This window comes from Moschus berezovskii, unplaced genomic scaffold (genome assembly GCF_049115385.1).
Source record: "Moschus berezovskii isolate FMDL1 unplaced genomic scaffold, NW_MosBer_1.0 29, whole genome shotgun sequence".
NCBI classification, from domain to species: Eukaryota; Metazoa; Chordata; class Mammalia; order Artiodactyla; family Moschidae; genus Moschus; species Moschus berezovskii.
The window spans coordinates 678,979-700,160 of record NW_028290453.1 but is presented as its reverse complement, the minus strand read 5'-3'; the positions used below and the strand labels follow the sequence as shown (position 1 = coordinate 700,160).

General features: G+C 51.5%; 1 protein-coding gene, 1 long non-coding RNA gene and 1 pseudogene across 17 annotated transcripts in view; 1 reads left to right on the top strand and 2 right to left on the bottom strand.

The window, feature by feature from the left end:
- Window positions 1-21,182, bottom strand: part of LOC148772975 (frizzled-3-like) — a 318,270-nt pseudogene that overhangs the window by 217,939 nt on the left and 79,149 nt on the right.
- Window positions 3,148-21,182, bottom strand: part of LOC129549102 (ferroxidase HEPHL1-like) — an 80,014-nt gene continuing 61,979 nt past the window's right edge. For 2 of the 6 annotated variants that reach the window (XM_088834569.1, XM_088834570.1), the window contains exon 11: window positions 3,209-18,803. In XM_088834569.1, coding sequence (XP_088690695.1) covers window positions 18,599-18,803 — 205 coding nt within the window. In that variant the 3' untranslated portion in view covers window positions 3,209-18,598. The other 4 variants (XM_088834571.1, XM_088834574.1, XM_088834573.1 and 1 more) reach the window with 3 other exon arrangements.
- LOC148772976 (uncharacterized) overlaps window positions 15,542-21,182 on the top strand; it is a 75,611-nt gene continuing 69,970 nt past the window's right edge. For all 11 annotated transcript variants that reach the window (XR_016037030.1, XR_016037033.1, XR_016037027.1 and 8 more), the window contains exon 1: window positions 15,542-15,680. This is a non-coding gene — a long non-coding RNA (uncharacterized LOC148772976). The remainder of the gene's footprint in view (window positions 15,681-21,182) is intronic.

The following is a 21,182-nucleotide window of genomic DNA, read 5'->3' as shown; positions in this document are numbered from 1 at the left end:
TCGACAAAGGTTCATTTAGCCAAAGCTATGTAGGAGCTCATTTAGTACTAGTTCATTTAGTCAAAGCCAGCAGTCATGTCTGGATGTGAGAGTTGGCCCATGAAGAAGGCTGAATGCCAAAGAATCAATGCTTCTGAACTATGGTGATGGAGAAGACTCTTGAGAGCCCCGTGGACTGCAAGGAGATCCAACCTGCCAATCCTAACGCAAGTCAGTCCTGAATATTCATTGGAAAGACTGGTGCTGAAGCTCCCATACTTTGGCCTCCTGATGCGAAGAACTGACTCACTGGAAAAGAACCTGATGCTGGGGAAGACTGAAGGCAGGAGGAGAAGGGGACGACAGAGGATGAGATGGTTGGATGGTATCACCGACTCGATGGACAGGAGCTTGAGCAGGCTCCGGGAGTTGGTGATGGACAAAGAAGCCTGGCATGCTGCAGTCCATGGGGTCACAACGGGTCAGACACTGAGCGACTGAACTGACTGACAGGGACAGTGGCAAGAGTTGGTTCAAGAATCAGACCACTGACTCAAAAATGAAAACCATACATTGGTTTCAGCAGCTCTGCGGGTGCCTAAGGCAAGAAGAAAATATTCAAGGGCTCAGGAAAAAAGGTGTGGCTTTGAAGTGCACAGTAACACTGAGAGCTGACTGTTCAAGAAAAACGAAGTCAGAAGATAATGGACTGGCATCTGTAAAATGCTGAAAAACAAATAACCACCAACCTGGACTGCTATACCCCACAGAAACACTCTTCCAAAGTGAAAGCAAAATAAAGACTTTTAGGGCAAATGGAAATGAGACAACTCATCACCCACAGACATGAACTAAAAAAATATTAGGGCAGTGGTTTTGGTAAAAGAAAAGTAGTCTCTGACAGAAATATAAAAAACAAGTAAAGACCAACAATGAGGTAACTGTGAGAGTAAATATTAACTCTACCAAACATTGATGTTAACACCAAAAATATATCTAGCAATTGATAACAGTGACAAGGAGGAAACAGTCGTGTCAGGGAGGCAGTAAAAGTACTAAGTTAGACTTGAATGTAAAACACACGCTCTATCGGTGAATGGACACTCAACAACCTGACAGAGGAGTACAGAACTAGAAAAAGAGACTTCACACTTCTACAAGAAGCAAGAGAAAAGAACACAGAATAGGTCAGACAGACACTCAAATATCAACATTATAAACAGAGCAAATAACTCTCAGTAAACGATAAAAAGTGTCAAACTGATGACAATGAAAACTATACACTATTCAGAGGTCCCTGTTAAGACGGAAGATCTTTAGACAGGTGAAGGCAAAAGATACCCAGGCAAACAAGGACAGAAAACTGATGTGGCAATATCACTGTCAAATAGTGTCTAAAGTAAGAAGCATCACCAGCCTTAAAAAGGAGCTTCTCATACTGATGCAAGTTCAGTCCAGCAAGAAGATGAAGATTCTACATTTGAAGGTACCGAATAACATAACCTCAAGATATCAATACATAAAACTGACAGAAATAGAAAAGGAGTAACAGCCAAGTGCATAATCACAGTGGGAGACGTTAAAGACACATCTCTCAGGGAACTGGGCTCCCTGGTGCGTAGTCACCTGCAGCCATGAAGTACCTGAATTGCGGCTGGCTCTACGATGAGATGTGCTGCAAGCATGAAGCACACACTGGATTTTAAAGACTTAGCATGAACAAAAGAATGTGAAATATGTCATTCGGTTTTATTACGTTGATTACACACTGAAATGATAATATTTTGGGTGTGTTAAAATAAAATACATTGCAAGTAATTTCACCTACTTCTGCTTTACAAAACGTGGCTACCGGAATCTGAATTACATGAGTCACAAACCTGATCTAACTGATACACACGGAACATTGCATTCTCACTGATACATATTATTTTCAAGAGCCCAAGGAACATGTAACAAAATGAATATATATTGGGCCATTAGGAAAGCTCAAACTCTTTCAAAGGACTGAACTAACGCGGGGGACACTTAGGGACTGCAGTGGGCTGGCGGTCTATGTGCCTCCAACTGCACCCCACACGCGGTGATGCGCCCAGGAGGCAGGCACTCTGGGAGGGCTCTGGGCAGGAGGGAACGGGCGCCCGTGCTGCGAGGACAAGGAGAAGCTGCAGGCAGTCTAGGAACCAGGAGACAGGCCTCACCAGACGTGGCACCTGCTGGTGATCCTGGGACTTCGCAGCCTCCAGTACTAGAAGAAACAACGTTCTGTTGTTTATCAACTAGTCTATGGTGTTTATGACAGTAGCCCCAAAAGACTAAGACGGGGCTCTTCAAGGAATTAAGCGAGAAACCAAACAAGGGTCACCAGAAAAACACCCCCAAACATTAAGTTAAATGACACACTGCCTGAAGAATTTCATGGATAATCATTTTAAAAAACACAATGAAAACTAGAAAATACTTTTCGATAAAAAATCTGACTTACTCAAACTTGTGGGACGAAGCAAACTGTGTTTAGAGGGTAACTTAAAGCCTTACACACATATACTGGGAAAGAAGGAAGGCTAAACATCAATTACGCCTCTATCCCTGCTGCTGCTGCTGCTAAGTCGCTTCAGTCGTGTTCGACTCTGTGCGACCCCATAGACAGCAGTCCGCCAGGCTCCTCCGTCCCTGGGATTCTCCAGGCAAGAATACTGGAATGGGTTGCCATTTCCTTCTCCAATGCATGAAGTGAAAAGTCAAAGTGAAGTTGCTCAGTCGTGTCCGATCCTTAGCGACCCCATGGGCTGCAGAAACCAGAAAAAAAGCCAAGCAAATGAAACACAAGGCAGATGGGGAAAAAAGGAGCAGAAAATAAGGAAACCGAAAGCAAATATGGAATTTTTTCAAAAAAAAGCCAAGCAAATTAAACACAAGGCAGATGGGGAAAAAAGGAGCAGAAAATAAGGAAACCGAAAGCAAATATGGAATTTTTTCAAAACAAAGCCAAAAGTGGGCTCTTTGAAAGGACTGCCAAAACTGATAAACCCCTAGAGAGACTGATTAAGAAAAAGAGACAAAGCACAAATCACCAGTATCAAGGATTTTTCAAAGGGGAGACAACACATCTTGCAGATAAGAAAGATGTGATGAACCACAGTTCACTTACTAATTGGAGAGTCCGCTGGCCTCAATAACTTCCTAGCAGCGGGGAAAGACTTTACATAACTAGAACCAAGAAGACATACAAAATCAGAAAATTTTATTTGCATGAAAAACATTACATCTGAAATTAAAAGCCTCCCCACAATGAAACCAACTGGTTTTGCCAATCAGTTCTTCCAAAAATCGAGGGAAGGAAACAGTAATCTCACAGGAACTCTGGGGGTAAACAAGGAACACTCTCCAACCTTGTTTTATAAGACTAGCATAACCTTGATACTAAAACCAACAAGGAAGAAGTACAAGAAAGTAACATTACAGACTCTGAATATAGATGAAATAATCCTAAATAAAACACTAACAAATAAAATCCAACAGAAGGAGAATACATCGAGATCAGGTTGGGGTTGTTTTAGAATCACAAAATTTTTTAAAAGTTAAATCACCACATAAAAGAAAATCACCTGTTTCAAAATCTACAGAAAATAAACTTAAGAAAAATTCATGTAATAATTTTAGTGCATGACTAAGAAAAAACGCATAGTAAACTAACAGAGAATAATTTACATATTTTGATTAAAAATATCTATCAAAAAGCTAACATCATATGTGACGGTGAAATACTGAAAGCTTTCCTCTGGTAACGGGAAAGAGACAAGGATACGTGTTCTCACTACTTCTGTCCACCACCGTACTGGGAACTGGAGATCCCAGTCCGCACAATAAGGCAAGGAAAAGAAAAGGGTTATCACAGTTGCAAAGGGGGAAAAAGCACTTATTTGCAAACATAGTTGTGTGTACATAAGAAAATACAATTAGGATGATTTGAAATAAATGGATTTAGCAGGTGAATATAGAAAAGTCAATTCTATCTCTATCTATTAGGAGTTTATAATGGCACTGAAAATATCAAGATATCTAATTAAACATGTACAAGACTTACAGCAAACTATAGACTTCTAAGATAAATTAAAGAAGATCTAACAAAATGGAGAGCTATCTATACTGTGTTCATGGATTATAAGGACAACATAACACACACACACGCACAGAGTTAACTGTGTGAGGTGATACGGGTGTTGGGCAATCACTCCACGACGTCTATGGGCATCAAGTCATCACAATGCAGACTTGAAACACACACAAACTGTATCTGTCAATGACTCCTTAGTGAAGCTGGGGGTCTAAAATCGGCACCTGGCACCTGGCAGCTGGCAGGTGTGGGAACCTGGGTTCACGTGCAGGCTGCACACATTCTTACTCACAGGTGAGACCTGAAGCAACCCAGCAACTCTCCATTTTTGTTTCTGTTTTTCTCTCTTCCCCTTGCCATCTCTGTTGAACAGATTCCCAGTATCAAGTGAGCAGCGTCATTGCAGCGTAATGTTTCCCCATCTACGGCAGGAGCATGTAACCCCAGCAGACCTCCCAATCGCCCCGAGATAACTGGGGTGCCCCATCACAACAGAAAGCAAAGAAACACGACATTCCCCGAGACAGAGCTGCCCAACAGCAGTGGGGACTATGGTCCACCAGACTTCCCAAGGGGACCCCCAGGGGCTTGGATCCCACACTGGGCCCCTCAGCTTGAGGCCACACTCGCGTTTCCACCATTCTGGGAGTCCTGGCAGAAGAAAGCCAGGCCACGGAAGGGGGATGGTGTGGCCGGCCTGTGGGACGCAGGGTAGGGCTGACTTGGGTCTGTGCTGGGCTCCATGTCCAGTCACCACCCTTGGAGTGTACAAAGTTCTTGGGATCATTGTAGGTTTTTGGCAAAAAGCAATGGAGCAGAAGTCACTTAGGATGGTTTTTAAGAAGAAAACCTCACTGAGGATTCACTCAGCACCAGCCTCGGCCCCTAGTGAGATGCAGACTCCCGGCGGTCATCCACTGCTGTGCCCATCGTCCACCAGGGCAAGGGGAGGCCCCCGGACACCGGGTGCCACGTGGGGTTCTTCCCCCACTTTGAGTGAAGGGCTGCATCCCCCTGGATGAACCCGGCCCACCCCTCCACCTCTGATGCTGAGGCCCCCGTGCCTCCCACGACCAGAGGATCCAGCCTCTCCCGGACCTCCGTGTCACTGCACAGACCGTGTCCGTGCGGCTTCAGCAGGCAGGTTGAGTCCTGTGCGGAGCTTCCCAGCTCGCTGGCCCCGCTGCCCACATCGGGGCCGGGCAGGAGCACCACGTGTCCACTGAATGAGTGGATGAGGGCCGCTACATTGCCGGAGAAGATGATGAGGGGGAGGTGAAGGGGGCTGAGATCCAAGTGTCATTCCCTGATTCAGGCATCAGTGCGTATTGACTCATTTAACCTCATGACAAGACTGTGTGTCGGCGGGTGGGGGGTGGGTCCTGCCACTGGAGGACCTTGGAGCCGGCAAGTTCACTCTCAGTGTCCAGGGACAGCTGCAGTCGCTGGCCACACAAATTCATGCTCCCCCAGTTCTGGAGGCAGAAACCTGTGATCAAGGTGGGGGCGGGGCTGAGCTCCCTCCAGAGGCTCCAGGGGAGTGTCCCTCTGGCCTGGTCCAGCCCTTGGGAGACCCCAGGCCTCCCTGGGCTTGTGGCCACATCACCCTGACCTCTGCGTCCATCTGCACAAACCTTCTCCCCTGGGTGGCTCTGTGCCTCAGATCACGCCCTCTTCTCTTCCAAGGACACCCATCATTGGATTCAGGGTCCACGTGCATCCCAGGTGATCTGGTGCAGCAGTCAGGAACTTACTTCCATCTGCCGAGAACTTTCATCGGAATAAGGTCACCTTGGCAGGCTGCAGAAGGATGGATGGCTTTTGGGGCCACCACTCAGCCCACTACACTTGTCACGAAGCCACAAGGCAGAGCCTCACTGGGCTTGGTGCAGGGAGCGTCGAAGAAGCAGGGCTCCAGTCCTGGGCTGCCTCAAGAACACACTTAGGATCAGGACACTAGGGCACAGGGACCAGATGGGCAAGGCTCAGAGGTGTGCTGGTGGGCGTGGGCTCACCTGCAGGGAGCCTGGAGCCTGACGTGACGCCCCAGGGCTGGGGGACACAGAGCATGGTTTGGGAATGGACACATCCCAGTACGGATGAGAGGAGGCAGGCCCAGGGGCTCAGGCCAGGGGAGCCCAGATCTTCCTGCTGCCCTCAAGGGGCCGGTCAGATGGGCACAGGAGGGAGCCGTGATGTCAGCAACCTGGGTCGGAGTCCTGGTCTGCTGCTGTGTTGTCTCTGGCGAGTGACTCAGCCTCTCTGAGCCCACCTTTTGCTCCTCTGCAAATCTTTGCCACACGTGACTATCTTCACAGTTGTGGGGAGTTCTTGGTGCTCTCAGCAGCCCCGCCCAACCCCGTGGCTGGGGCTATGCCGCCTCTCCACGACTTTGAGGCCGCTGAGACCACCCCTGCACAGACTCTCTTTGCAAAGAAGCTGGAGGCCGCTTCTCCTACCCCAGGAGCCCTGGGGCACCGAGACCCAAGAGGCAGCAATGCCTCTAGCCTGGGGGCTCCCGGGCAAGGGGTTGACCACATGGGGCACTGGGAGTGACTGTGGATGGCCCCATACAACCAACCCCGTCTTTCCTGTTACAGCCCACGTTTATTTCTGTGTGCTCTGCTCAGCCGCACGCAAAGACCCAAAATATATTCCTCCGAGTCCGTGGAGATTTCTCTCGACGGTGGTTAATAAGCAGTGCCCGGGCCGGCATCCCTGGGAAAACACGCTCCGCTGTTTACATGAGTGACAGGGTCCCTTCCAGAAAAACATCTGGCCAGATCAGGAAAGGGTCGTGGGACTCACTGGACAAACAGGATGTCCTCGTTCTTATATACATGGGATGTTTTAAATGCTGGTACCCAACTTGACAGCAGCCTGCTCCTTGCGGGAAGAAACCGAGAGACGCTGGTACCCCCCTCCCCAGTCGGACTCCCCAGACGGTGGCTTCTGTCCGGACTGGCCCTGCGGGTGTGGAGTCTGGAGGCCACAGAACCGCAGGGGCCTCGAGGCTTGGCGTGGGCGTGGGGAGGGCCAAGGGGCTCTGGGAGGCGACAGGGTCAGGGCCCTTGCAATAGACTGCCACCAAAGGCTGGACAAAGACAAGAAGTAAGAAAACAAATGCCACACCTTAAAGCTGCTCAAGAGCCAAGAAGGCCAGAAGAGTGACCAGGCCTGCGCCGTCCAAGGTGGAGTGGGGGGGAGGCCCGCCCAGCACAGACTGGATGGGGTTAAACCTCCGCTCTGGCTCAACTCACACGAACGGAGACCCCACCACAGTCACTCCTGGCACTTTCCTTTGCGAAGGAAGAAGGGAATCACAGAACAAGCAACACCATCCCCGTGGGGGACTCTTGGTGGTCGAGGACGCCAAGGGCCCCTCTGCGTCCTCACGGCTGCCTGAGCCTGTGTGTCGTGCGTCACGGTCACCCGTCTCCGCTGAGGGGAGGCCTCCGAGCTTGTTGGAAGGTTGGCCTCAGCGAGGCCGAGCTGGGGTCCCTAGCTGCCCCCAGAGGGTTCCCGGGCAGCACACCTCCCCAGCCCACCCTGAGCCCACAGCTGCCGCCCACCCCAGAGGGCCCCGTCACTGCCATCAGGGAATTAGGGGGTGCCGAGTGCTCAGACCCGAGGGTGGTGGGGGCGCCTCCATGACATCCTGTGTGCACCCCTCCTCGGCTCACGGTCCAGCAGGAGCTGTGGGGGGCGTGTGTGTATGGCAGGGACACACAGGACGGCTCCTGAGCACTGCCGGCCAGGAAGCCCTGGAGCCCCGGTGGGAGGCCTGGGCTGGACTTCTGACACCACAGGGGCCTGGCCAACCTCCCGTTCTCTGTGCCCTCGGCTTCCTCAGCTCCAAGGATAGCACCACCTCTCGGAGAGCCTCTGATGCCAGGGCTGCTCTGTGGGAGGGGTCGTGTTCTCCTCGAATGTGTTCAAGGCACGTGATGCCTGGTCAGTCCCTAATGACCGGCTGCATTCTTGGCAGCCCTGGGGCCTGACTGCTCTTCCTGTTGGCACCAGGGTCCCGCATGCGTGTGAGTTGGCAGGCCTGTTCCAGGCTGGGTCTGTCTGCTTAGGTGACAGACGTGCTTCCCGGGAGGAAGAGCAGCTGGCACGGAGTAGGCCTCATCCCCTCCTCCTGATCGGCGCCAGGACCAGCCTCCTTCTAGTTCCCGGATTGGGAAGACAGGGGCCCTTTCTGGGTCAACTGAACGTGTCATCTCATGGGAGCCTGGCTTTATGATATTTGCCGACTGATCCAGGGGGTTGGGGGGACAGTCCTGCTGAGCTCCTACTGTGTGCTTGCAGAGGATGTTCCCGCGGTCCTTCCTTGACTTCTGGCAGCATCCTCGGGTTCACTTGAATTCTGTTGGACGAGGAGGCAGGCTTGACCGCCACTGGGGGCTGACCCTGGCTTGCTCACGCCCGCCCTCCACCTGGACGGCTCCTGGAGGGGACAGGAAAGGGCTCAGTCCCTGGGCAAGGGAGGCCTTTCTGCACCGTGGTTCCTGCTGACCACATCTGCACCGCCCTGGAGGAGCGGCTGTGGTCACTCGGGCACGGTCACATGGGTGCTGGCCTAAGCATGCCTTCTACACATCCTAGACATGGTACCCTCGACTGTCTCCAGTGAGCCAGACCCAGAACGTGGTCTCTGAGTTAACTGGGGCTGCAGGACTGGCTCGGAGAAGGCACTGGCAAGCCACTTCAGTACTCTTGCCTAGAAAATCCCATGGATGGAGCAGCCTGGTAGGCTGCAGTCCGTGGGGTCGCTAAGGGTCAGACACGACTGAGCAACTTCACGTTCACTTTTCACTTTCACACATTGGAGAAGGAAATCGCAACCCACTCCAGTGTTCTTGCCTGGAGAATCCCAGGGACGGGGGAGCCTGGTGGGCTTCCGTCTATAGGGTCATACAGAGTCAGACACGACTGAAATGACTTAGCTGCAGCAGTAGCAGCAGCAGGACTGGCTGGGGTAGATTTACCCCTCAGCTCTCGGCACAGGGTCTGGCTCCCAAGGCCTGGCTTGTTGAAAGAATAAAAGACATGTATTCATTCACAGGCCTGCTTTGATGATGGGTGGGTAGGTTACTCAGATCCACCCTCTCATGGTAAACAATTATTAAAAAAAAAAAAGTGTCACGCCTTAACGTTGCTGAAGACCCGAGAAGACCCAGAGGAGCAACTGCCCAAGATGAGGGATCTAACAGAAGACCCTTCCCTCCCCATGGAGCCAGACTCCCAGGAGATGACACTTTCAGGTGACCCAGAAAGGGCCTCCCTCCTCCAGCCACGGGAATTACAAGGAAGGTGGTGCTGGTGCCGAGCAGGGGAAGAAGCAGGTGAAGACCCCAGTGGGTGCAGGCACATCAGCCCGTGACCGTGGTTCAAGGGGATCCTATCCATAACGCCCTCAGATGAGTGGAGAATGCAAGTGCCAAGTCTTTCTGGATAAGGGCACCTTCTTCCCAGGCTTGGGAACTGTCCCGTGGGTTATGGAAGGGTGGTGGCCAGTGGAGAAGAGCACCAGGCCCATCAGGATGAAAGACAGCTGGAGTAGAACCAGCAGAAGTGACCCCCTCAGCTTTGGGATTCTGAGACGATTAGATGCATAATAAATCTAATAAATCAGCTAAGCTCACCTCGTTTAGAGAAATAAACCTCAAGATAGAAAGGTCCTGCAAAGACAGGAAACCATTAAAGAAAACGACACAGCCAACTTGGAAAAGAACCAAACAGAACCAAATAAAAAGTGTCATAACGAGAAGCGAAAACACAACAGACACGTTTGAAGACACTTGACCTCTTCAGGAAAGGGAGACACGTGGGCACAGAGCAGGGGGCATGCTGATAATGTGTGCAGCCCCCTGCCCAACCCCCTGCTCTCCAGGAAGAAAAACCAACCCTGATCTGTAGCTGCATCATTTGCCAATTTCCGCGGTGTAAATACTCCCGCCGTGGCCTGATTCATGTACCAAAGGATTAACACCCTGCTGGCAGGATTCCCGATGAGCCAGAAAGAGCTGACTCTGGCACACTACCGGCCAAGAGACATGGGAGGACGTCAGAACCGCAACCCGAGGGGCACAGATTTCAGCCCGACTACCTGGGACCCGCGCAGAGCCGTCCTTGGGGAACTTAAAGACAAGACTCTTTAAACATGTCTGGAATTCACTTTATAACTTTGTCATTTCCTTCTCCAGTTTATAACAAGTACGCTTCCACAAAACCAAAAGAGGCCCAAAGGAAACCAGGTGGGGTGTATAAAAGCCTCAGCACTTAAGACTCAAGAGACATAAAAATTTTATGGGCAAAGAAATGCATGTGTAATGGTGGAATTATGAATAGAGATATGAATCGCTTCGGGACTAGACAATGGCCCCTGACACCTCATTGTAGGAGAGGCTCATGGCATAGGCACTAAGCCTGGGGGTATGAGTGAGATGGGGGCTGAAGACCACATTTTGTTGTTGTTCAATCACTAAGTCACGTCCGACTTTTTGAGACCCCATGGACTGAAACACACCAGCCTTCCCTGTCCTTCACCATCTCCCACAGCTTACTCAAACTCATGCCCCTGGAGTCAGTGATGCCATCCAACCATCTCTTCCTCTGACGCCCCCTTCTCCTCCTGCCCTCAATCTTTCCCAGCATCAGGGTCTTTTCCAATGAGTCGGCTCTTCACATCAGTTGGCCAAAGTACTGGAGCTTAAGCTTCAGCATCAGCCCTTCCAATGAATAATTTTCAGGGTTGATTTCCTTTAGGATGGACTGGTTTGATGTCCTTGCAGTCCAAGGGACTCTCAAGAGTGTTCTCCAACACCACAGGTCAAAAGCATCAATTCTTTGGTGCTCAGACTGCTCTATACTCCAGTTCTCACGGTTCAGGGCAGAGCCTGACACGAGGGCGCAGCACCCAAGTTCAAGTGCTGGTTCTGCCCCTGCCGGGCCCAGTGGCCTTGGTCTCCTTGCCCCACCTCTCAGAGCCTCAGTTCCTTCCCTCGGTAAAAGGATCTGACCCTGCACCACAAGCCGGGTCGGGATGCCCCCACAGGGTGGGGATGGGGGTTTGCGTCCAGGCTGACAAGTCCCCAAGAACACCTGCTGCTGCACTGTCCTTACATGCGGAGTTGTCGAAATTAGACTTGAGGTGCCTCAAAGTCGAGAACCCCCACCCCAATGTCCAGGCTATGAGGATGAACCCCCGCCCCCAACTCCATGCTCATCACCACACTTAGCCAAGTCGGGGAACTGTCTCGGACACCAGCTCATGCCCACAAGGCCTCAGCTGGAAACTGCAAGAGACACGTCCCTCTCCCCTGTCCCATGTCCATGGCAACCGTGCCCATCCCCCGGCAGGGAGGACGGGCCATCATCTCCATTCTACAGATGGAAAAACTGAGGTTCTGAGTGCGGAAGCCATGTGCCTGAGGCTGCTCAGCCCCCAGGAAGTGGTCAGGCTGGGTCTGGACCCGCATACGTGGCCTCAGAGGGGCTAGGCGGGGTCTGAGCCTCCCTGGGAGCTCAGGAACCCTCACCACCTGACCGTGGGTCCTGGAGTCTAGTGTGGAGGCGGCTGCCATCCTCCGGCAGGCAGCTCCTCACTTGCTTTTCAAAAAACAACATCCACAAAGACAGGAAACAGATGCCGCCGTGGGCCACACCAGCTCCGGGGAGGAACGAGGAGAAACTACAGCCCTGGGGTGTGATGGCGAGCCCTGAACAGCAGCTTGAAAGCAAACTGACCTGGTAGTCTGCGGCCTTAACAATTCTGCCAAAGCTGGAGTCAAGTTCAACATCAGGCCAGTGCAGGCCTCCATCGTCCCCAGTACACAGCCGGGATTTTCCTGTGTGGCCTTCTCGGCAATGACCAGTGGACATAAATAATGCCCTGGCTCTGAGATTGGACTTGAAAAATGCTGATGGGTTTCAGTTACAAGGAAACATGCTGGCCCACAAGCTGCTCTTGTCCGTTTCCTAGGAACCCTGGCTGCTGACCCCAAAGCCATCAGAGGGACAGAAGAGTTGGGGGTGGGCGGAAGAGGCGCTCCTGCAGAAGGCAGGCCTGGACCACCTGCCTCCGGGACCTTCCCCCACCATTTCTATCCTGTCTGCTTTCCCAGGGGTCTCTGACATGACCCCCCTCCTGGACCCTCATGTGTGAAACTGACTTCGGGGGCCATCTTTTGGATCACGGTGTCAGATCCTAATTTGACAACCAGGGTCCCTCTTGTGGGTGGCTGGGCAAGCAATTTTTAAGCTGAGTCCCTCTGGGCCCACGGTGCCTGGCAGAGCGTAGGGGGCAAGTGGGTCACCTGTGGTCACAGCCAGTCGGCCAGGCTCAGCCTCCATCCGTCCTATACACGAAGTTATGGGCACGTTTTGTCCAGACCCGCCACTCCCCCCTCCACTGGGTTCCCGGCCCAGGGCACCCAGTATTGTGTGCGGTATCACTCTGGATAACCCAGTGATGTAATGACTTCTTTCCCAGGTGGTTCAGCAGAAAAGAACCCGCCAGCCAATGTAGGAGATGCAGGAGACCTGGGTTCGCTCCCTGGTTCGGGAAGATCCACGGGAGGAGGAAATGGCAACCCATTTCAGTATTCTTGCCTGAAAAATTCCACGGTTAGAGGTTCTTAGGGGCTGGAGTTCACAGGGCTGCAAAGAGTTGGACACGAATGAGCAACTGAACATGCACACGGTCGTGTAAACACTGCTGTTGTCTCTGTTTGACAAATGGTGAAGCTTCATTGCTGTTGCTGTTCAGTCATCAGATTTTGTCTGATTCCTTGCGACCCCATGGACTATACACTCCATGGAATTCTCTAGGCCAGAATACTAGAGTGGGTAGTGTTTCCCTCCTCCAGGGGATTTTTCTGACTCCCCACATACTGTAAGACTAAACTTGAGAATTCTTGTTTTTTTTATTTCATTTCAAATAGCCTTTGGGTATCTGAAAGGACAGTGTAGGTACTTTCAAGATGTCTTCTACAAAACAAAGCCCTTTTGGCAAATGTGGTCATAATACCCAGGTAGATGTTGCTGTTTTAAGTGTCACATCACAGCCAGAAGCAAATTCTGAGCTCTTCCTCTGGCAGAAGCAAATTCACAAAATAAGCCAAGAAAGAGAGCTGGAAAAACAAACCACACCAACAACCAGAAAAGCATTCCTCACGAGACAAAGCTAGAAAAAAACCCAACATCCTTGTGCCCCAAAAACCCTCTTGGAAATGAATGTTCAGGAAGGAAGAGATGAAACACGTCAAGTTCCAGAGAGGCAATGCCCATAACCAGTGTAGTTTAGAGACGGCCTGACCACTCAGATGGTTTACACCAATGTAAACCCTTTGCAGACAGCAGTGACTGATGGTCGTCACCGCAGTGTTTAGTCTGGTGACAACCTGTCCTGGGCACCACATAAGGGAGCAGACCTGGTTCTCTTCCTTCGTCCCACACCATTCACTCATGAAGGCAGCTCAGGTGCTACCTTGCCCTGCCTGCCTGCCTGGCTCACCCATGAGCTGTGACCACCTCCAGGGAAGGACTCCGCCTTCTCTTCTCTGTGCACCATGAACCTGCACACAGTGGGCCTCCAGAACCTCAGGAGACTCATCCCACCTCCACTATAGCCAGAACCCTCCCCAGGCATTAAAACAGCTGTGGAGTCACTTTGGCCCAAGCCCTGGTTACGGATCCCTGGAGCCTACTACAGCCTCTACAGTGTGATTAATCAGGTCCTTTATACACAGATTCCCGCCTGTCAGTTCTGAGCTTTGGATTCATTGTCACTCTGTCTCTCCCCTGGCAGCAAGGTGGGCCGCGATGCAGACAACGGAGCTCATGAGCTGAGTTTCAAAGGACAGCGATGGATGTGCAACCTGTTGCAAACTAAAGGAGGGTCCCTGCATGTCTCAGAAAAGGCCTCCGGCGTGCAGGTGTGGAGGAGGGCCCCCACAGTGCAAAGGAAAGAGAGGTACTCAGGGGCAAAGGCTCTTGGCCTCTCCTGTAGCAGCTCCAGTTGGTAGCTCGTGAACAGTGGACAGCCAATGTGGTCACATGAGCGTGACTCTTATTCCCTCACAAAGCAAGAGAAAGGGGGCAGGGTGTGGGAGTACCCGGAGGGTGTGGTGGGGTGTATGGAGGGAGGTGTCCCTCCTCTCTTCAGTGCAAATTGCTTTTGTGAGTCTCAGAGCTGCCAGAAGGCAGTCACCAAGTCAGGTCCCCACAGTATCCAGTGTGGGCCGGATGCCTTAGCCCCTGTCACATGGACAAGCCACACCATTTGGCTTCCCTGAGTTCCAACAGTAGGATCTGGGGGCTTTTGTCTAGGTACACGCTTCCTTGCTGTAGCTGTGCTACCCCCTTCTTTGAGCCCCAGTTTTGTCCTCTAGAAAAAGGACATCGACTGCTACCTTAGCAGGTTGCTACCTTAATCCCGTGAAGACTACTTAGGGTAATCCTACAATTAATAGCTGGCCTTAAGAGATACTGGGCTTCCCTGATAGCTCAGCTGGTAAAGAATCCTCCTGCCATGCAGGAGACCCCAGTTTGATTCCTGGGTCAGGAATGCTGATCCGCTACAGAAGGGACAGGCTACCCACTCCAGTATTCTTGGACTTCTCTTGTGGCTCAGCTGGTAAAGAATCTGCCTGCAAAGCAGGAAACCTGGGTTCAATCCCTGGCCTGGGAAGATCCCCTGGAGAAGGGAAAGGCTACCCGCTCCAGTATTCTGGCCTGCAGGATTCCATGGACTGTACAGCCCATGGGGTCGCCAAGAGTCGGACACGACTGAGGGACTTTCACTTCACTTTCAAGAGACAGGACCTAAATCCAGATTAAACTGGAGTCTCCCAGTGTCATCTGGCATTTCTTCCCTGAAGCCAGCCAAAACCCACACAGGTGCATTTCCAGGGTCTCCACTTAGGCAGCCTGACAGAAAACCCAGCGTGGTTCAAACAAGCTGACAGACAAGCAGGAGAGGACTCACGGGCAGACGGCTTCCCTCCGGGTCTCAGGTGGAGCTCGGGGACCACAGCAGAAACCGGCGCTCTCAACCCGGGGGCTCAGCAGCGTCCTCCTTCTCAGGCCGGCGGCTCTGCCCCGGCGGGCGCGGGAAGGCCACCAACCGCCGCAGGCTGCACTCACGCCCCTCCCACTGCTGTAGCCTGACCTCTCCCGGCCCCACCCCTTCCGGCGGAACCAGAGCTCCTCTTCCCTTGATTCCAGCCTGAGGCCCGGCCCTGGGCCCCGATTGGTCACCGCCCCAGCCCTGAGCCAATCACGGTGGCCAGGGAGGATGGAACACACCGATTGGCCAGGTCCAGGTCATGTGACCACACTCTCCAGGACACGTGTGAGCTGCTCTCCCCGTGTCAGGGGCGGAGACAGTGCGGTGCACACAGCGCAGGGCTGAGAGTCCAGTGACTGTGTCCGTGTGCTGTGTCCTGGGACGTGCCTGCACTTCCTCTCTACATACCGCTGTGCCCTCTGCAGGAAAAATATTCATGACACACCTCTTCCCTTCCCAAGCGCTGTTTCATGCACCCACATTCAAGGGAGCAAGACCTCCTGTTTGAAGGTAGGTTTGGAGATCCTCTCTTAACCTCTGGGCTTGTTTCTTGTATCATGTTAGAATAATTTACTCAGTCTAAAAGCCCCCACGAGCACCGCCACATGCTGCTTTGCCTATTCAGGATTCTTAGCTGTTCTGAGTAGAAGGCATGGCCCAGGGGCTTCCCGAAGGGAAGCACATGAGAGGCTGAATCACTGAATCACTTTGCTGTACACCTTGCACAAACAAATCATTGTAAATCAACAGTACTTCAATTTAAAGAAAAGGTATTCTCTCATCAAAAATGGTTCGAAATTTTGTAAAGTTTTTCCTTCAGTTGGTTTTTGGTATGTGTCTATTTGGTTTGGTGGTATTTTTTGAGGTAGGGATCCAGCTTACCTTCCCACATGGATACCAAATTGTCCCATTGGGAAGATTCGTTTGTCCTTTCTCCTGGAAATGTCCTTTCTGCTTTTACACATTAAGAAGCTTTTTAGAAAATGCCACGTATCAAGAACTTTAGATCTTTGGTAGTTTGTGCAGCGCCCCAGAGGCATGTCTCTCCTTCTGTGTCTTCTCTCCGCGTCTCACCATTGCCAGTTTCTAGTGCGCACGGGTGCCCTCAGAGGGTTCTCTGCAGTGAACTGTATTTCTGTGAGGACAGAGGATGTGAGCACGGAGGAGGGCCTGCGTCCCCAGTGACCGTGTGGCCGTGCTCAGCGACCCCGATATTGAGTCTGGCTGCGACTTCCTGTGGCAACCTCTGCGTTTATTCCTCTTGGTGTCTGGATACACAAAGCGGTGCTGGTCGATTGGGGCTTGGGTCCCTGGGTCCAGCAGTGGGGAGATACACCCACAGCCTGCGTTTCCATTTTACTTTCCTCCTGTGGGCTCTGCTCAGCTAGCGTGGTGACTTTTCATTGTAATCCCTGTGTGTAACCTTTGGTTAGTTTAAAATTGCTCATTATCTGGTAAATATAATAATAGTGAGGATGCAATGAAATAATGAGTATAAAAGGAATTTCTAAGACAATAAAATTAAAACATAAACATATTGATTTATGATCAATATGGTGATTTCACTAATGCATGTGCAAACATCCAATGCTATTTCTCAGTATTTGGATATCTGCATGAGACATGCACTCTTCAGAAAGTTGTGTGTACACGTTTCTGTTAACCAGCATGAGAGCCAGTGGAAATCGGCACACACATCCCTGGAGAGGTCTGTACCCTCGTTGCCATGGGATGCCCTCACCCAGCACAAGTGCCCATTGATCCTCAGAACAAGACACAAATGCAGTTTGCTCAGCCACACTGACAGAGCATCACTCACACAGGGATCCCTTGAGAGAGGTAGAAACAGACTTCCAGTGGAAGCACCACAGATTTGGTCCCTGAGGTTCTAGGGATGTATCTGCACAGTGTGTTCACAGGGAAATACACTCACAGTTGAGAGTCTGACCACACACATCCATTGTTCACTGGTTCAACCGTGGTTTTAGTGCTTTCCTGAGAAATGCAGTTGGCTGTCGGTATTCATGGATGCAGACATAGAGGGCCAACAGTACTAAGCCATTTACTGCAAGAGACTTGAGCATTCTGATGCCCGTGAAGTTCCCGGAACCAGTCCTGGACTGTACTGATAAAGGCCTAAATAATCTAAAATTTGTTGGACTACTATTATCTTTAAAACAAATATTTAGTATGAATCAGACAGTGTCTGAAAAGCACACTGTTTTTTTTTAAAATGATAAAGCCAGAAAAGAAAAATTTAGGCATGGTTTTTAAAGTAGTTTTGGGATAGAGTTATAGATGGGGCATATGCATACATGTAAGAAAATCAACGTATTTTCATTGCCGCTTAAACTGCACATGCTGTGCTATTTTGGTGAGAAGGGGTGAATGCCTTCTGGTTTACTGCCTGGTGGGTCACAGGGAGCAGTGATGACCAGTGTGCCTGTCCGGGGGCTTTGGCAGTTTCTGGGGTTCAGGCCTCTCCCTGATCTGCAGCAAACGGACAGATGGGCCTTCTGCTCCCCTGACTGAAGTGGTGCTGAGCTTGACTGATGAAGTCGCTGGTCTGTTTCCTTTTCCTGAGCAAACCAAATTGAGCCCAGCCCCCTCTGCAGAATCAGCACCCGTTCTTCAGAGATCTGTTCTCTGATTCAGAGATTCAAAAGAAGGAATGTTCCCATGGGAGATGACTCATTGGTATGAAAAGCAAGCTTGGGAACTGATGTTAGCAGATGGTGAAGATGGATGGGCCGGTTAATAATTTATGAATCTAATAATCGTGTGATGCATTATTTTGATAATAAGAAACATATTAAAGCCTTAGTATTTATATAAGTTGCCTTGTACATTTAAAAACGGAAAAGTCATCTAGATTAGCCCTCTGCTTTAAGATCTCATCTTCACGATGGGGTGACACTCAGGTGAGGACAAGTGGGGAAGGTTAGCAGGAAGAGTTTATCCAATCTCATGGGCAGCTCAGGGCATCAGACAGATGAAGTCAGTTCTGAGAAGGCCAGGAAGTCAGGGCCACCGGAACTGAATCCATGCTGTTCACCCAAGCACTGCTTCTCGAGTAAAAGGTTTCTCTTTTGTCAGAATGATTTTCATGGTGTGTTGTGAAGGCAGTGGCCATGGATGACTGAGAACCTTGGTGAAGCCATGTAAACACTCTGGCTGCTGTTCTGAGGCATCGGTGTTTCAGATGAAAGTTTCCTGGCTCAGCAGAGGGGTGGCCAAGGACCTTCATGGCAGCAGGTGATGGTTAGACTGGATTCCTGTTTGTGTGTCATCTGCTGGTCTTCTTATGCTACTGTTTGTGTGAGCTGAGCACACAGCATTCTCCCTGATGATGGGAGGGCAGCAGGCTGTCTCCCTTGTATGAATGCAGTCAGGCTACTCTGTTCTTCCATTCATTCTTGGGAAGATGTCTAACCGGGTGTGTGTGTGCGTGTATGTGTGTGCTGGCAGTGCACGGCTGTGATCTGTGCCATACCCAGGAGTGCCAAATGCTCCTCTTGTGGCGGTCGAGCTTTGATCTCCACAAATTGTCCATTGGTGTATTCCCTGTAAACCACTTTCTTGTACTGAGAGCCGATCCAGTTTTCAGTGTGGTTCATGAATATATCTCCATGTCTGCAAATCAGAAGCAACAGGAATTAAAGTTGTTAGAGGGAAGAAAAACTTTGAGTGCTTCTGCATGATTTGGAGGTGTCCGCACTGGAGTAGTACTTCCAAAACCTGACTCTGATCAGGCTATCCCTGGGGAGCTGGTCCTTTACATCAGGCTTTGTGGAAGTGGGGCCAGGAATCTGCATTTGAAAGCATCTCTGGGGCTTTAGATGTGGCAGTCCAGTATTGGCCTACGGTCCACTCTTGGGCACCACTGCTCTAGAGCCCTGCTGGGACACAGAGAACAGACTTGTGGATGCAATGGGAGAAGGAGCTGCTGCTGCTGCTGCTCAGTCGCTTCAGTCGTGTCCAACTCTGTGCGACCCCACAGACGGAAGCCCACCAGGCTCCCCCGTCCCTGGGATTCTCCAGGCAAGAGTGCTGGAGTGGGGTGCCACTGCCTTCTCCGAATGGGAGACGGAGAAGGCAGGACAAATTCAGCGAGTGTCACTGACACACATACACATCACCGTGTGTGAAATCGGGAGCTGATGCTGCATAGATAACCAGCTGGCTGCTCTATAACACGGGGGGTTAGTTTGATGCTCTGTGATGGCCTGGAGGCACCAATGATGGGGAGAGAGCGGTGAGGGAGACTCGAGAGGGAGGCGATATATGTATACTTACAGCTGATTCATGTGCGGCAGAAACCAACACAACATTGTAAAGCAATTAGTCTCAATTTAAAAGAAAACAAAACCCTGCTGGGTGCTGCATAGGGCCAGACTTAGTCAGAGACTCCTAAAGGCACTTTGAGATTACATTCTCCTGGGACCAACCAACCTCAGGAACATGTTCACCCATGCACATGCGCACACCCCACCACCGTGCATTCCTTCAGATTCCATATGTTGTTCTGTACCCTGCTATGTTTCTCCACGGTAAAGATCTCAAGAAAGTCTGTGGGTGGTGTATGGCGCATATGCGTGCGTGCAAAGTCTCTTCAGTCGGTTCTGCTCTTTTCGACCCTATGGACTGTAACTCACCAGGCTCCTCTGTCCATAGGATTCTCCAGGCAAGAACACTGGAGTGGGTTGCCATTTCCTTCTCCCTGGGAAGGGCTACCCATCCAGGCAACCCACTCCAGTATTCTTGCCTGGAGAATCCTGTGGACAGAGGAGCTTGGAGAGCTGCTGTCCATAGGGTCGCACAGAGTCAAACACGACTGAAGTGACTTAGCAAGCATGCATGCGTGCGTGCATAGGAGAAGGAAATGGCAACCCACTCCAGTGTTCTTGCCTGGAGAATCCCAGGGACGGGGGAACCTGGTGGGCTGCCGTCTATGGGGTTGCACAGAGTCAGACACAACTGAAGCAACTTAGCAGCAGCAGCCCTTCCCAAGGGATGTTCGCAACCAAGGGATCAAACCCAGGTCTCCCACATTGCAGGCATATTCTTTACTGTCTGAGCCACCAGGGAAGCCCAAGAATACTGGAGTGGGTAGCCTACCCCTTCTCCAGCGGATCTTCCCAACCCAGGGATTGAACCAGGGTGTCCTGCATTGCATGTGGGTTCTTTACCAGCTGAGCTACCAGGGAAACCTGGTGAATCTTTGAATGAATTTTAAATCATCCTACCCTTGAGGCAAATCTTTTAAAACTGAGGAGTGATTTTGTTTCTTCATTTATCCACAAGGTGGCACCATTATACTCTTTCCATGAGCCTGAACCCTCAAAACAGACCGAGTAAGAAAAACAGAACAGGCTACGATTCCTAATAGCTGGTGTAGAGGAGTTGGTGGGGGTCATAACCACAGAAGGTGCATGAGGGCTGGGGAACAGAGGGCAAGGGAAGTGTGATAATAAATATCAAAGAGGTACAGGGCATGAACGTCAGCATGGCATGGTGATGAGACCACGGATTTGTCCTTCAAAAAGGTCAGTGTTCAACTCCACCTCTGCCAGTGACTGAGTGAACCAGCCCTCACCTGCATACATGGGGCGGTGCCACCCAGGCAGAAGGTGCTAACCCCAGGGAGGAGGCCTGCAGGCCTGCCCTCCAGAGAGTTCAGTCCTGAAGGCCCGGCCGGAGGGCACCCGTGCTCAGCAGCGCGCGAGGTCCTTGAGCCCGCGGATTCCTCTGTGTTCTGCACGGGCAGCGGCTCCACAGGAGGGCCAGCCTCGCGGACGCTCTGGGGACCAGGCCAACAAGGGGACCTGCCCTTCCTGCCCAGCCCAGGGCTCTCCGCTTTCCCCGCCCCTCGGGTGTCCCGGCGGCCAGTGACCGCCGGCGGCCCCCCACCCCGCCCATCTACAGCGCCCCCCAGCTCTGCGCAGCGGCCCTGCGTCTCCGCATCGCGTCCCCCGGGTCCCCGGGAGGCGAGCCCCTGCGCTGACCTGCCCC